The sequence below is a fragment of the Varanus komodoensis genome, unplaced genomic scaffold (assembly GCF_004798865.1).
Source record: "Varanus komodoensis strain SLA01 unplaced genomic scaffold, ASM479886v1 scaffold3, whole genome shotgun sequence".
NCBI lineage: Eukaryota > Metazoa > Chordata > Lepidosauria > Squamata > Varanidae > Varanus > Varanus komodoensis.
In genome coordinates, this window is record NW_025335761.1 from 58,203,331 (window position 1) to 58,220,283 (window position 16,953).

The 16,953-nt window shown below is 48.7% G+C and overlaps 1 protein-coding gene across 1 annotated transcript in view; it reads right to left on the reverse strand.

Annotated features, from left to right (window-relative positions):
- Positions 1–1,180: 1,180 nt before the first annotated feature.
- MTHFD1 (methylenetetrahydrofolate dehydrogenase, cyclohydrolase and formyltetrahydrofolate synthetase 1) overlaps positions 1,181–16,953 on the reverse strand; it is a 76,430-nt gene continuing 60,657 nt past the window's right edge. Inside the window, exons 25-28 of the mRNA XM_044436572.1 lie at positions 16,418–16,525; positions 12,536–12,688; positions 2,957–3,066; positions 1,181–1,474 (exon numbers count right to left, since the gene is read on the reverse strand). Of these exons, the coding sequence (XP_044292507.1) occupies positions 2,977–3,066; positions 12,536–12,688; positions 16,418–16,525 (351 nt within the window). The 3' untranslated portion in view covers positions 1,181–1,474; positions 2,957–2,976. The remainder of the gene's footprint in view (positions 1,475–2,956; positions 3,067–12,535; positions 12,689–16,417; positions 16,526–16,953) is intronic.

Consider the following 16,953-nt stretch of genomic DNA (forward strand, 5'->3'; position numbering starts at 1 on the left):
GCATTTCAGAGATTTCTATCCACATCACTGCATGAAGTAGCGCTATGACTGAGCACTGAAGAAGCTGCACCAATGGCTAGACCATACAGTTTCCCGCAGGAGCATTGCAAGGGTGATAGACAGGACAGTCCTGCCCCAGCGTGTGGGAAGACATCACTGCAAGACAGCAAAAGAGCTTGGCATGTTTAGCCTTTGAAAGGCTCCAGTTTCAGGAAGCCAGATTCCGACTGGACATCAGGAAGAACTTCCTGGCTCTTGGAGCATTGCGGCAGTGGAACCCGTGACCGAGGGAGGTCTCCCACACTGGAGGCATTCAAGATGCAGCTGGGCAGCCATCTGTGAGGGATGCTTTCATTGGGAATCCTGCACTGGGCAGGGGGCTAGATCCAATGGCCTGCTGGCCCCTCCAATTCCTCTGTATAATTGGAACTGCTTGTCGATCTTAACAGCTGGCTTGTACCACTTCTGGCCCATCAAGCCCACCTTACCACCAACCTATGGGGCAAGTAGATTCTCAGCCTGACCTACCTTGCAGGATTGTTGTTACGAAGATAAAAATGAAGAGAATTATGGACACTGCTTTGGGATCCTCACAAGAGGAAAGATATAAATGCCATGCCATGATTGCGATCCTTTACAAACGGCAACACCATCTCTCTTTCTCTCTCTCATTCTCAAATGCAAGAGTAAGGCTACTTCTAAGACAATGTTTGCTTCAATACACGTCCCTGATTGAAAAACAAAGAGCATGTGTTTTTTTGCTTAGAAAAATCACCTGCATGTAAATGTTACAGGCCAACTAAAATTCATATGATTTTGAAGTTAGCTGACTATGCAATAATGGCAAATTAACTTACCATTAACAGAAAGCCAGGCAAAGAATTTACTCAAAGATGGAAAGCTTATTCTGAGCAATTTCATTAATTGTTAAAGAAAATATAGTTTTTATAAATTTCAATAATTACTACTTTAAAGTTAAAGCAATAGACTGGACAAATTTTGTCTGAGAATTGAATTGTTTTGATGAGATTATAACCCATGAGATTTTTGCTTTTTTAATGAATGTGTTTAAATTTTGAGGTCACATGCTAAATGTGTGGATTGACCCTTGGCACCTTCCTTTCCTATATCCCCATTCCTTTCTTATTACATCTTGTGGGAAAAAATGAAATTCACATGATTTAATCAATTAAAATTTATTTAATCAGATAGTACAACTCTAGTTAAAATCCTTGTCTTTTTGTTTGAGAGACTAGTGTAAGACTGTGCTGTAAACATATTTCTAAAATCTTCCATCTTTAAAACTGCAAAATACAGATTTCCATGTGCAGTGACTAAAAAAGTAGGTTATTTATTAAAAATACAGTATTAAAGATTCTTTAAAAACACAGGAGATTAAGTCTTTTCCAGAGGCTTTTAGTGGTCCACTGAGTTATCTGGTTGAGGCATCATCGAAGTGACATTGCTGGGATAGCTACAAAAAGAAAAGGACTTGTTACTTGTCTCAAAGAGGAAAAAGTCAAGAAAAATCGTCAGCTGCTGATCTCTCACCCTGCGTGCATCAAACCAAGCTAGCTCATTTTCCCAAAGAGCTGAAATCAAGAGGGACCATGTGCATTTTACCCAGCTTGGCGGCTGGGAAAGGTCTGGCAACACATGATCTCACAGCCTCCTTAAGGTGCAACTTGGAGGTTGTATGTGGATTAGTCGAACCCTGAGAAGAGGAGATGGAGGGGAACGGGCGAGTGCTTTTCAAAGGGTTGCCATGCAGATGAGGACCCACAACCGGTTTCTAATGATGCAAGAGCAGAAGACACGCAGCCAAGTTCCAGGAAGGCAGATTGGGGTGAGCATCAAGAAAAGTTCCTTAAAGTTCAGGCAATGGCACCAGCTGCCCAGGGCCACTGGGGGCTCTTCCACTGGAGGGCCTCGTGCATAGACTGGGCAGCACCTGCCAGGGCTGCTTTGCACTGGATTCCTGCAGTACTGAGCAGGGGATGGATGGCCTCAATGACCCCCTCTAGCTTGCACACTTTTCCCAATACCCAGTGAAGATGAGAAATGCTATTGTGACCGAGGGGTCTTCTTCCCTTGGGAGGGAGCTTGCATCATGCGACCACTTCTCTAGCTAGGATCGGGGCCCTCTTCCCTTGAGAAAGCAGCGGCCTGAAGGGGAACAGCAGCAGGAAGCTGTTCTTGCTGCCCCCTCCCGGTTGGTTGTCCCAGTGCTTTGCTGGGGTCCCTGCTCTGAATTCAGTTGCTCAGTGCTCAGAAGGGGGCAAGGATCTTCTTTCAGCCCCAGGGCCAAATTCCATTTCAGAGACAAGCCTAAGCGAGGTGGCCAAACGCAGCCCTGCAGAGGAAATGCCTGGTGATAAAGATCTGGAAGCACTTAAGCACACAAGACTAGCCCTGCTGGATCAGACCCACGGTCCATCCAGCCCAGCACTCTGCACCCACGGTGGCAAGCCAGCTGCCCACAGGGTCCCTCCAGCAGGATGGGCGCAAGGCCTCCTCCTGCCCAGGCTCCCCAGCAACGGGTGGATGCAGGCAGGCCACTCTGGTGGAGGAGGGAGCCCACGGCCAGCAAGGCTGGTGGCCACGGAGACCCCGCTCCCCACCTCAGCCTCTGTGTTTGGCAGCTTGCATGCACTGAGGGTGCAGCACAGTGGATTCTGCTCTGCTGGGAAAGGAAGTTCTTAACCTTGCAACTAAACACGGACAGCACATGTTCCACCTATTTAAAGCAGACCCATTCAAATCAATGGGACTTATATTCGTTATGACTTCCTTAAGTTCCTTGACTTTCAACGGGGCTACTCTAGGTTGGGCTAATATGACATACAACCCACTATCAGTATCATTGACAGCTATCAGTAATTACTATCGATAATAATCAGTGATCACTATTACTGAATCAGGAATAGTAAAAGGGGGGGCAAGTGCCAGAAGTCACCTTTCGATGGTCGGCTCGTTTTAGAACAGGCCAATCACCTCTCCAGTCACCGGGTCCAGGTCGATGTCATAGAAGCAAGGCCTGGTGGGAAGGCCCGGCATTGTGCTCATCTGGAAGGAAAGCAAGATTAACATGAAAGGGAGGCATGATTAGGAACATGCCTGGAGCACAGACAGGCAGCACACACGCTCCTCCTGGCTCAGAGGCAGCGGCTGACCAGAGGCCCCTGCGAAGACCACAGGAGCCGGACGGAGTCCTTGCGCTGAGAAGTGGAGCAGGATTTCCCGGCATCATGTAGCAACGGATCCCACTGATTAAATCTGCACAGCATGAACAAGCACATCTTTTGAGCTGTGCAGAATCTCTTGCCATTCAGCCTCACTGGATGGCCTGACTTCTGGCTTGCATGCTTGCCTAATTAATTATATTACTCCCTTTTGCCCCTTTCTCCTCAGCATGTATAATTTCATCCACCTCCATTAAGTTTCCTGCTACTTGCCTTTAATTCCTCTTCCTCCTACTCTCTTCTTTTGCTGAAAGACAGCCCCCTCCCTCTTATTCCCATTTTACAAAGCGCTCAATTAGGGAAGGCAGAGTTACCTGCTCAGAGCTTTGAAAAAACTCTTTTTGGCTTAGCTGAGATACGACTCCCCACTTCCAGGATTTTAACCCTACCTGCCCAACCACAAAGGCAGCCGAGTATTTAAAAGAAAGATGGAGCTGCAAATCAGACGGAATATTCTTTGCTGCAATACGCCTGAAGGGATGCCACATTTGTATGCAGTCAAGACTTCCTGCACACGCAGGAGATCATGACCCTTAATCAGTTGTATTCTTTTTGCAGCTGCTTTCTGAGATATTTTTTACGAAGGTGAAATATGCTCTGGATGGAGGGACTGCCAACGCCTGTGCTCAGCTATATCGTCAAGTCAACAAACAGCAATGCCGATTAAACACCAACAAAAGCCACAGTACTGGAAATGACTCCCATCTGTTCCAGGGCAGAATGGGAATGAATTCTAAGCAGCATTTCTGCTCACTGCAAGCCCTGTGCTTGATAAGCTTTCTTAATTGCAAAAAGGGTGGGGGAAACAGTGAGTCCCCTTCACTGATCCAACAACCAGGCACCCAGGTGGGGCCTTGAAGCCAAATATGCGGATGGTGGCAATGAGTTTTGAGCCACTTGCTGCAGTCGGCAGAAGTGTGTGTTGTCCAGAACTCTTCAGAGAAGCTTTACTGCCTCCCGTCGCAATATTTAACGGTGCCTTGTAGGCAGTGTGCAGGACAGGTTCATAAAGGTTAGAATAATCACTGCTGCAGACGTAAGAAGCAGCGAGTGTTACAGAAAGGGCAATAAATCTGTCAAAAGAAGCCAGCCGTAACACACGGGCTGGCTAGCCAGATTGTTTAACGATCGGCAGAACCATTCGCCCAAGAAAATATATAGGTAGAAAAATGGGGCACAAGCAAATCCTTGGTAAGAGAGGCTTTCTATTTGCTCTTGTGGATTTATAACTCTAGCGCTGTTTGGTGGGAATAGGTGAGGATGAGTGACTGGATATTGTGTGCGATGGGAGAGGGCATTCTCTTCATCCAAGGTCCCCTTGCCCTAAGCTCAGTTCATCACAATGTTTTACCTCTGAGCGAACGTGCTAGGACCACACTGCAAGGTTTGCGTAGTCCTGAAATCTGGCCACCTGCAACGTAAAACTCGGTGTAGGGCCCCATCTTTTTCCTTCCTCTTCAAAGGAATTGCCTCCTCTACAATCTGCAGCTGCCACTCCAGGACTGCAGACTTCACTTTGCCCTTGTCAAGCCAGTCTCCTGCTTCCTTGCCCTTTATTCATTTATCTGTTCGATTTATATCCTGCCTTTTTTCTTACAAAGAACTCAGAGCAGCTGACATCATTCTCCTCTGCTTGCTCTCATCTTCTCCCCAGAACAACAGCCCTGTGAGGTAGGTTGGGCTGAGAGTTTGTGACTGCCTCAGAGTCACCCACTTGGTTCCATGGCTGAGCGGGGACTAGATCTGGGATCTCCTGAGTCCCAGTCCTGCACTCTTAACCACTGCACCACACTAACTCTTTACTCTCTCTATTTGCAGAATGCTATTCCTAAGAGCAGGAATAAAAAAAAGACTGCAGGACAAGTAATTGCTTATGCCCCATTCCTCCTACACCCCCTATAGCTCCTATACCCTCTCACCCAGCCACTAAACTCAGCATGACCACCACACCGGCTCTCCTTAACAAATGCGACGTTTTAAAGGCATACGAAATCACTGCGCACCATAACTTGCCCCAAAGAGAGTTGACTCGTCTCCTCCATGGTTTGTTGACCTCACAGAACAAAATTGCAGAATTCTGCTCAATCGGACCAGGGTCTGCCAGCTCAGCCTTCCATTACACAGAGGCCGGCCAGTTGCCTGCAGGAAGCAAGCGGGTGTGGGTACTGCCCCCGATGCTGGAAGAGGCAAAAGACCGGTAACCACAGACCTGATGCCCACGGGAAGGGCACAAATCCGTTTGCTGGGAGAGCAAATCCATTTGTTGACGTGGGCCATTATTTGGCACTTCTGACATGGCCCAAGAGGCCCCTGTTCTGGACGGGGATTTTGGTGGGGCTAGAAAAGTGCTAAGATGCCTTCTCTCCCACACCACATCAGGGCCCTGATCGAGACTGGGGGACTCTGCACTTACACATGAGTAAAAAAGAACAGGAGATGTAGCAACTGGCTGCATTTCCAGGTAAAATCCTCGAACCCGTGCAGGTTTTGCAACACGGCTGAGTGCTGCAACAAGCAAGCATTGCTCTGGCATCAAGCTGCATCTCCAACCTCTCGCTGTGCCTCCGCATGCCGCTCCGATGCTGCATCTCTGCACCCAGCTATGCAAGGCCATAGCACAGAGCTCTTTGATCTTCACAGCCCCCCCCCCCGGGGGGGCCCTGCAGAAGGTCACGCATATGACCTGGCGGGGAGGGGGAGGGCTGAAGCCAACAGGCACTTGGGAATTCAGTGGCGGGGAGCTAGAAATGGTCACACAAGGACCTGCAATTTTGTGCTGCTCAAACCCATTATAAGGCTTTCTCAATAAGCTGCAGCTGCAAAAGAAACAAACCAGCTCAAACCCACTGGGTTGCTTACAGACTCAGCATTCTGAAGTGACATTAGCAAGGGCACTGAGTGGGTTTTAATAATGCCAAGAGTAATAAAAGAAAGAAGAGGGAGACCGTTTGTTAATGGGCTCAGATTGAAGCTTGCCTGTTCTTTTGGCTCGCAGCTTGAAACAGCCTGCGGAAGACCAAATTTGCTTTCATTCCTAGCCTACGCCAGAGTAAACCTGCATTCAGAGGTATAGCTCCTGGCAGCCGTGTTTCCGTCTGCAAAAGGCTGACCTGCTTTGGTGTGGAGGGGAGTTCCACAGGTGAAATATCAGGGTGCCCTGCCAACCAGGGTGAGTTGCATCAAGGCCTCGTGGCGTGGCCCCCCACGAACCTGCAGGGCCCACTTCCAGCATCTCAGCCTCAGCTGGGAAGTAGCTTCAGAAGGGCAGCAAAGCTGCATTTGCCGAAAACGCCGCTGCATGAAGACTGGCGTTGAGCACTACATCTCATATTATTGCACTGCGTTTATACCCCGCCTTTTGAGCTCTGCTGAGAAAGCTAAGCCTACAAAGCTCCATCTTATCCCCACAACAACAACCCTGTGAGGTAGGCTGGGCTGAGAGTCTAGTCACCCAGTCAGCTCCATGGCTGAGCGGGGACTAGAACCCAGTTCCCTTGGACCCCAGTAGTCTAACCATGTGCTCTATTCACAGCTGCTTCCCATGGCACCCATGTATGAAGCTGCTCTCTTCCCCAACCTTTCTGACTCAGCGGGCACATTTGCGAGGATTCATGGATGCTGCCGTGGGAGCAGGGCTTGCTCATTCGAAAAAGGCTGCCAGCGGGTCTCAAAACACCCCCACAAGGCACACTGACGAGTGCAAGGGAGAAGCAGCCACTCAAAAATCTAACTTCACGACAAAACACCAAACACTCTTTTGGGCCCATATAAAGACCCAAACATGAAGCATCATGCCAGCCTCCTGGTTTAAAAAACATAGTTACTTGCAATGGAAAGAAAAGAAAATCATGAACAGCACAGGGTAGGAACCAAACGGGAAGGTGCCGGTACAGAACTGTGCGTTTGTCTAGCCCACCGCTTTCTGCTCTGCTTGGAAACGGCTTTCCAAAGTCGTGGGGAAAGAGCCCCGCTCAGACTTCCTAAGGAAGAGCCTTCTAACGGGAAGTGCAGGGGGCTGGCCAGCGAGCCTTTGGCAGGTGAAGCAGGTGTTCTGGCACTGGGCAACAGGGCCCATGCTGCAAGCAAGACTCCCTAGTCCAGGCCACCCTGCAAGGCAGGAATGTGTGCCCCTGCAGAGGTTGCAAGGACTGCAACTCCCATCAGCCCTGGCCATCAACATCTGGTGTTTCCCCAGTCCGTTCCTGAAGCAGCTTGGCCTCCCTGGCGGTGTTTCTCCAACAAATCCACCAGGGAGTTTTCCAAACTGGGCTGCAACCTGTCCAGCAACCTGTTTCCTAAGTCCTCAGCTTCTTTTCTCCTTGGGTGCAATACGTGTTGAGGCGCAGGGGCCCACCCCGAGAGCCCCCAAGGCAAGTGCAAAAATGCCGGCAAACTGGGTGGATCCCTCTCCACACAGGTTCCAGCAGTGCTCGTTTGCACCCAGGTCTTCTGTAAGCAAAGGGATCTGCCCACTCAGGATCAAGGAATTCCAAGCCATTTTGCAGTGCAGCAGGGAGATACCCAGGTACTGCTGTGGGGGAATCCAGTTTCCTAGCTATACTGAGATTGCACCAAGCCAAAGGACAGGGAAATCAGAGGTGGAGCGTGAGTCTCCCTGCCCTCCAAAGGTCCCACTGCCTTGCCCCTGGAAGCCCTCTCTTCATTGCAGCTCAACTCTCCTCTTCTTATGCCACAGCGTTTTTAAAAAAGAGACTTTTTTAAATGCTTGCTTGTGCTACTGTGAAGCGCAGGGGTTTCACATGAAATCCAAGCTGACCAAATTTGGAGCTGGCAAAACGAGACAGAATGTTTTAGGCTTCTGAACATTCCTGTGGCATGTGCTTTTCTATTTATATCAGAGAACGATTTTTTTCTTTCTTTTTGCTTTTGCTAAGGAGCGAGCACATCTTGGAAGGAAGTGCATTTCTTTTGCAAGCCACCCCCTTTTTTAATCCATAAGCTTGTAATATTCACCATAAAACTATCAAACACCAATGCGGATGTGGACCATCCATAGCAGGGCTGAAAGTGCCTCAGGTTTCTTTTTCAAGGGGACATGAAAAGGATGACATGATGAAGGAGAAACTGTGTCGCACACATGCAATATACACACAGCACCCAAATCAAGAAGGCCTTTCTAGTGATGGCACCCCATCGCTGGTCCACATCAGAGGCGGTTGCCCGGCAACCAAATCACTACTGGAAGTAGCAGCAGTCATTCCATTTCTAGACTGCCTAATAGCCGAAGCTGTCTGGGCACTTTACAACAATTCACAGACAACAGATATAAGATTTAAAAAAACAGTATAAAATGCTTAATGTACAAGATCTGGAACAATCTGAAGAACTGAAAACCAATTTCAACAAAATAGTAGATCTCAGCTGGCAGAAATGCCTCATCACAGGGCATTAAATGACTGTGAGTACAGAGCAAACATAGTGGGTCTTGGTGGCGAGATCATACCACCAAGGCCATGATCAGGATATCACCACTGAGCATCACTTCCACTGCCCCTTCCTCTTTTGGAGGTGGCATTTGTAGGGAAACCACAGATGTTGACTGCAGTGTCCAGAAGGTTATGTAAGGCTTTATAGGTTAAAACACAGAAATAGAGCGAGTCAGAAGGACCCTCCCAGGCCATCTAGTCTGACCCCCAGTTCTAGCTGGCTCCGCTCATGACACGCCTACCATGTGTATGTCCAGCCTATTCTTAAGCACCCTTGCCGATGGGGCTTCAACCACCTCCCATGGAAGCCGATTCCATACCCTCGGGGTCCTAACTGTTAGGAAGTACTTCCTGGCGTCCAAATTGAACCTTGGTTCCTTGAGCTTGGCTCTGTTGGAGCATGTCCTGCCTTCCTCTGCAGGGGAAAACAGGTCTCTCCCCACCTTCATATGGCACCCCCTCACGTACGTATATGTCACCCACAGATCCCCTCGGAGTCTCCTCTTCTCCAGGCTGAAAAGACCCAGTGCCCTCAGTCTTGCCTTGAATCAGGTTCGAACCTTCCCTCAAACCTTGAATCAGGCTGGGAAACATGAGCACAGCCAGTGCAAGCAGGCCAGAATTGGTGTTCTATGCCGAGACCATCTAGTCCCCATTATTCATCAGGCTGCTGCATTTCGCACAAGCTGCTCCCCTCAAACAGTCTTCAAGGGAAGCCCCACATAGAGTGCATTGCAGGAATCTAACCTGGAGATTTCCAAAGCCTGATTTATGAAACCAAGTTAACCCTGCCTAGATGGAGGTGTAGCTGGGCCACCAGCCAAAACTGGCAGAAGGGACTTCCATGTCCCTGAGGCCACCCAAGCCTGAAGGGACAGAGATGGCTGCAGGAGAACCCCAAGCTACAAACTTGCTTCTTCCGGGGGAATGAAACCTCGTCTAGGACGGGTTGAGCACTCTCTGTCTGGTCAGAAGACCTAGCCACCAGCTGTGTCTGGGCTGAGCATCCATGTATTGGCCTCATCCAGTCCCCTGTCACTGCCAGGCACTGATTTAGTACACCTGCATATTAGGATCTTTTTGGTGCCAGGCTAAGAACAGCCCTGCCCTGGCACCCCCCACCTTCCAGGCATTTTAAGAATGCTTTCAGATCTTCCTCTTTTATTTTGCTGCTGATTTTTAACACGGCTTTATGGACAACCAAGTTTTATTTTATTTTCATAAAGGGGTGTTTCTAACCACATCTATTTCATGTTTTGAATTTACCTCCACAGTGTCTTTGCTCATTGGGCAGTCTGAAAGCAAGATCATTCTCACAATCAGTCTGTCAGTCATAAAAGAATTGTGCCTGCGTAGCCAAATGTCTTTCCACAACTCACTCTGAATCCACAAACCACTTTATCAGTGAGCGGGTTCACACAGAAGAACTCAGAAACTAGAACACTGAAACTCTGGTCAAAACCTGTACACTGAATGGTGCTTACCGGAAGCCACTGTAGAACCCAGCAAAGATTGATGCCATCCTATGCATGCTTACTCCGAAATAAAGCCCATTCAGTTCCATGGCACTGTCAGAGGAAATGTACCCAGGGCTGCAGCTGCAGATCTGAACAGACCTGCCAGCTGCCATCTAGGTCATAAACAGACGGGAATTGTGGCGCTTCTCCCTTTCAGCGGCTCAGACGGCTCTGACTGGAGTCCTGCAAACTACATGAGCATTTCCTGTAGTCCTCCACTCCTCTCTCCAGGGGGAGCAGGATAATGAAGTGGTTTGAGGTTGCATGGGCCACCAACTCCCATCGGTTGCCGGCATCTGGAACCCTTCCTTAAGAGTCTTTGGGGCAAAATCACAAAAAGGCAAGAGCCCAGCTTTGCCCACTGGTACAGGGACTCTGAGCAGACCTTACGACAGACACGGGGAACCTCTGCTCTGCAGGCCAGGTTTGCTCTGCCAGGTTGGCCTGTGCGTCTCCAGGTGATGCTGCTCCCTCTCCCCAAAGATGCTGCCCTCAGAAGAGAGTGGGCAAGACAACAGCCACTCAGTCCCTTTGGCTGATCTGTCACCTCCTGACATTGGGCTGAGTTGCCTTCGCTTTGCTCTTTCCACACATTCCCTGCGTGAGCAAGGCACAAAGCCAGTTCTCAGTGGGCTTCACTCTGCTGGCGAGGGAAAGCCAGGCAAAGGAGAGCAGGGTCCCCGTGAGCTGGAGTTGCTCCAGCTGGTTTGGCCAGGGACCTGATAATGCCTCGAGCTGCATCCCTGCCAGCAACACCCTCTGGTTCACATTCCAGACCTCAAACAGCTCCCAGCCCCTGCCTTAAAATTTGCCAGCTCGTCCTCCATCAAATCCACCTGCAATGATAAAAAAGAGGCTCAGATGTGGCAGCGGCAGCCACCAGGAGGAGGAAAGGCCACCTGCCCACGCCAATCCTGCACAGGGTCTTGGCTGCAGTGGGGGCTTGCTGTGTTGTATCTTGTCCACTGGGGACCAGCATTTCGATGCAAACAGGTAAGCAAGCAAGTGCACGCACATCTCCTCCTGGAGACATAAAGGTGCTGGGCGCATGGCCTACTGGAAAATACCTTTGCAGAGCTACACGAGAGCCCTGCTGGCCCGTCTCGTGCAGCATCCTGGCTTCCCACAGAGTCAACATTTCAGGCTGGTCTATCGGCTCAATAAATTAAAAAGGGGGCTGCGATCAAGGAATTAGAAGCCTGAGACTTGGAAGGGCAGCAATGAACTAGAAAAGTTCACCATGTGTAAGTATGTTTCACTGGAGAGCAAGGCCAAGATCATCCACACTATTGTATTCTTGATCATTGTGTAGACATGTGAAAGCTGGACAGTGCAGAAAGCAGGAGGAAATGGATGTGTTTGAAACGGAGTGCTGGAGGAGAGCTTTGCAAATATCCTGAATCGACAAAAAGTTGCATAAATGGAGTGAAGATCAGTTCACGCCAGACATTTCCCTGGAGGCAAAAGTGCCAAAACTGAAGCTGCCATACTTCAAGCACTTCATGAGGAGGCTTGGGGGGCTATTTAGGTAGGACAGGACATTCGGAGGGTACTCATTCACAGGGGTGCCATAAGTTGGAGAAGACTTGACTGCAACGAGTAACAACAGATGAATGGATGTAACACATCCGCGGCTGATGTCTGACTAAATGCCTCCAGGGCAACCACAAACAGGATATGCAAGCGAGTGGACAACTCGATTAAGCAAGACCACATCAGCCAGCCAACTGGCAAGACTCCAGAAGATGCCTGCATGCCCAGGTGGGTTGAGTCTGGGGATTCCTGGATCGACACCACAGAAGAACAGATCTCCCTCCTCAAAACACAATCCTACCTGTATTTCAAGGCTCATTAGCAAGTTATCTGCTCAAGGAGACACAAACGAGATTGAATGGGTCCTACAAACTCTTAAACAAGAGGTATGGAACCTCTTTCAACCCAATGGCTGAATGATTTCTGAGATGATCCTGGGGGCCTCAAACATCAGGAAACATCAACAGCTGACAGTTGGGGGAAGTCATATGCCTCTCTGGAGAACACGAGGCTAGATCTGGTCCAGACTTGAGATCTGATGTCACTCTGGCACTTGGGACGGACCATGGGAAGAGTACGTGCTTTCTATGCCAGGGCTCCATGATCAGTTTCCAGCACCCTCAGATAAAATAGCCGTGTGCAGTAGATGGGAAGGACCTCCAAGCCCACAGGGAGCTGTGTTAGTTGGAGTAAACAGCAAGGGCCAGACCGACTGAGCATCTAAGCCAGGAACACCACATGCTTGCTCTCAGATCCAGCTTAAATCAGATCCGGGTTTCCAACTGGCAGCACTTACCGTTCCTACTAATGGATACAGAAATCCCGCACCCACGCTGGCTCGGATATCCCTGATGGGCATGACGAAGCCTGTGGGCACTCCTTTGCGTTCTGGGTCATGAGACAACGACAGGTGTGTTTTTGCCATGCAGATAGGAAGGTTTCCAAATCCCTGGATAACGGAGGGAGACAAAGACCACAAAAGAACAGGACAGGTTACATCAGCGTGACAGCAAAGCATTATATCATTTCTTCCATTTACGACAGTTCGGCTCCTGGTTTAAACAGATCAGTTCTATCACCCATGCGCAGCTACTGGACTCTCTTCACCCACCTCACAGACATGCTTCTGTTTGCTTTTTTGTTAGGAGGATAAAATTATGAGCCTAACCCTATTAAGATGCCTGCAAGCTCCCAAACTTGGAGGCTGCTGCTTCTCCCATTGATTTATTTTGTCCCTTTAATGATAATATTTCTATATCACTCCACATCCGAGCAGAATTTGGAGCACTGAACAGTGTGAGGTTAAAACAAATCAAAGACAAAGCACAACACACAAAACATTTAAACATTAAATAACATTAAGACCATGGGTGGTGTGCAAGAAGCAGCTGCCCAGAATTATGATTATGATTATTAAAACATTTCTATGCCGCCCCTTGCCGAAGCCTCGGGGCGGCTTACAGCACAATAAAATACAAAAATAACAATATAAAATTAATAATATAAAATAAATAACAATGTAAAAGAAGTCACCCTGGCCAGATAAATAAGCAAATATTGTTAACAATTAAAATGATGTTTAAATAAGACTGTCTTCAGCAAGCACTAAAAACAGTGCAGTGTTGATGCTGCCCCGACCTTCTAAGGCAGGGAGTTCCTCAGAAATGGGGCCACCACACTGAAGGCTCTTCTCCTGGTCGACTCCAGTCAGGTCAGGGGTCTGTGTGGAACCACCAGGAGAATATCCTCCAATTGCCTCGGCAACTGGGCAAGCTGGTATGGGTTTTAATGTTTGTAAACCACCCAGAGAGCCCTCTGGGCTATTAGGGTGGTATATAAATGCAATCAATCCATCCATCCATACATACATACCATCTCTCAAGTAGTCCGGTCCCAAGTTGTTCAGAGATTGGTACGTTCATGCTAAAACATTAAACTGGTTCTGGTAGTGAACTGGTATCTGGTGGGGAAAGCAATACTGTACGTCCTTGCTAGTTCTCGCACCCTGACTTTTGCCCATCAGTATTTTGGAAGGAGAGGGAAAGAGGCCTGCACAGTTTTGGGATGCCTCATAGCCAGGCGCTGCAGTCTCTTCCTCCCCAACCCAGAGGCACCCTCTATAACCCGTCCCTGAGGTCTCTTTCCCACCTCCGAGAGCAGCTGGGGTGGTTCTTCCTGAACTGGGTGCAAGGGGGGGTGGGAAAGGGGCAGCGCTTTGATTCCTAGCTGAACTTGGCATGCAGTCTCCAACTTCGGAGTGCTGTCTCTGGGGGTACGAGAGGAACAAAGACCTTCTCTGGTCTCTGAGTGTACGAGTTAGGAACCACAGGATCAGCCCCTAAGAAGTCAGTTGTCCAGTGACCTCAGAAGTGCTTCCTAAGAAATATACTGCACTGCCACCACCGACCGAGGCCATCCAAAGAAACCCCACAGTTCTAGTCCCACCCTTGCCTTCCATTTCATTGTCTGTTACGCCCCACCTAGATCTGCTCTGTTGCCTCCCGTGCCCCCAAAAGCCGGCCGTTCCCAGCCTGCTGCCCACCAGCTGCACAATCCTCATCATCTCAAACAGGAGGAGGAAACCAATTCAGGGGCGGGGATCTGCCAGATATCCTCGGCTTGGCTCCCCAGACTCTGGCCCACTTTCTCTCCACCCCAAGCCCTGCCTTATTCTTAGCCTTCGCACACGATTCTGGCAGGAAGTGAGGCCGTGAGACTGGCTTTGCACACGCCACTGACACACCTGCTGTGAAGTGGGGTTCTATTGCTGCACATGTGATTTGTGGGCTTTGCCTCTTTTGCACAAAGAATTGTGCACTATGCATCCTTTGTGCAAGGAATTACACACTTGGTTCAAAAGAGCTGCTAGCATTCCTGGGCCCACTTGGAGACTTGATTCTAGCTCTGCTTGCTTCCCGGCCAGGGCAGTGCACACCTGCACCTGCAGACCGTATGTCCCGCCACATCAATCTCTGAGCAGTAATTCAAGACTAAGTTAGTTGCCCTTAGTTCCCATCAAAATTAGTGGAACAAGGATCAGGTCGGAATCGAGCTTGCTGGACTTCTCTCCCACCCTTGGCCTGGCCAGGAAGCAAGATGAGCTACGAGTAGATCAAGCCCATGAACGCTTGGGAACGCCAGCCGATTCTTCGTGCAAAGTACCCAATCCTTTGCCCTAGATACACCAAGTATGTATTTCTTTGTGCAAAGCACACAAACCTGCAAATCAGGTGTGTGGAAGTTGACTTGCTTCCTGACTTGCCCACGCAAAGACTCCGTGTGAGATGGACTCAGGTCAGAGAAGAAACGGGCTGGAGCCCAGGAACCAAGCTGAGGAAATCAGATGAATTCCCACTCCCAAACCAATTTCCCCTTACTGTATATCCCTACCCTGCAGTCGCCTCAGCCCCCTCCCCCCCCCATTCCAAGACATTGTTCTTAAAGGGAAGAAAACCGTTTTGTAGAGCAGAAGGAACATGGAGATGACTTTCACTTGGGCATTTCTGCCACCCTGCCCAGATTCCCCATAATCCTCTGAGGATGATGGGATCCCCGACTGGTTGGTGCCTTTTTCTGTGAACCTCTTGGCATGCGATGTGTTAGTGGGAAATGCATACAGGAACGAACTAGGATGATGACAATGCAAAAACGGTGCTTCTGAATCCAACCTTTACCACACTATGTGACCAGTCACCCACCTGGGCGGCCTGGCTTGTTTGAGTGGAAAACTACCCTCAAAAACTGCAGCAACAAGAGCGCATGAGAATCAGAGCCAAGTCTTGAATGTGCTGTTTTTACTACAAGAGGCGAACATGACTGTCCCAAAGGGAAGCTAAAAGACCACGAACACTGCTAAAAGTCTGAACTGTTTGTACCTTTGCAAGAATCCAATATGTGATCTGGGCATTAAAAAACAACACACAGTCCTTGGATTCCAGTAATTTGGAACACAAATGCCTACAGAGATTTTTAACTAGAATTTTGAGTGCTGTAACTTTAGGTTTTAGGGCTGCAGGGAGCGCACAGTGGAAATGCCAAATGTAATTTCAATGAGCAGTTGGGAAATTAAAAGGGAAAAAACATACAGGCCTTTGGCCAAGTGCAGCCTTCCCCAACCTGCCGGAGTCCAGATGTTTTGGACTTCAATTCTCATCAGCCCCAGGCAGCACCACCAATGGGGAGCTTTAGTCTAAAACATCCAGGAGGCAAATGGGGAAGGCTGGGTTAAGCAATGTCTACAAGGAAATAGGAAACGTGGTTCATACAGAGGCCTCTCTCTTGCTTATGTATAGAATATAGAAATATATGCACGAAGGACAAAAGGTTAACAACATTCTGCAGTCCAAGCTAGAAGTCAAGACAAGCTGAATGTCACTCCCTTTAAAAAACTGCATACTGAGCTCCTAAGCTCAGAAAAAGGAAGTAAGAACAAGCTGTAAATATCAGCATGGTATCAGAGATAAAGCAAGAATAAGCACGTGTGGCATGCCATAGTGATGGTGGAAGTCTATTTTTCCAAAGAAGGACACTTTTCCGGCCTGTTTTCTCTCTTAAGGCAGGGCTTAGATCATCTGCACCCAACTGAGCCCGAGTGCACATGCATTAGCAGGATTCCATTAGCCTCCCTCCATCCCTGAAAGGTAAGAGGCTGGCACTGCGAGGATATTCACAAGCATACCTGCTTGGTGTACAGGATAATTTTCTGCTCTGCTTCTGGCAGCAGCTCAATGTCATCAGCCCCATAAATAGTCTGTGCGATAATTCTGATCTTATTTAGAATTGGTTGCTGCATGAATGAGAAAGGAGAAAAAAAAAGAAAAGGAAAGTTAGACATTCGCTTCCAATCCCTTCCCTACCACCGTGGGATTCTGAATCAAGACACAATGGGCACTAGGAATGGGGAAAAGCACAGCGATTTCAAAACAATCACTTTTCCACCAGAAAATGTATTCTGTAATTTAATTAAATCAAGGAAAGGAGAGGATCACATCAGAGTGCGGAACGTCTTTCAGTCCAGAGGCCGAGTTCAATGCATGAGAAGCGCTCCAGGGATCATTCCAGTGTCGGGTAGAGCCAAAGGCAGAAATGGTGCCGTCAGAACACCAAATATACCAGCCTATTTTAGCTTAAAGAGGTGCCGTGGCACATGGGGCAGCGTGCAAATGTTTTAAGTAAATAAATAAAGCATTTATCATCAGTAAGAGGGCCTCAGAA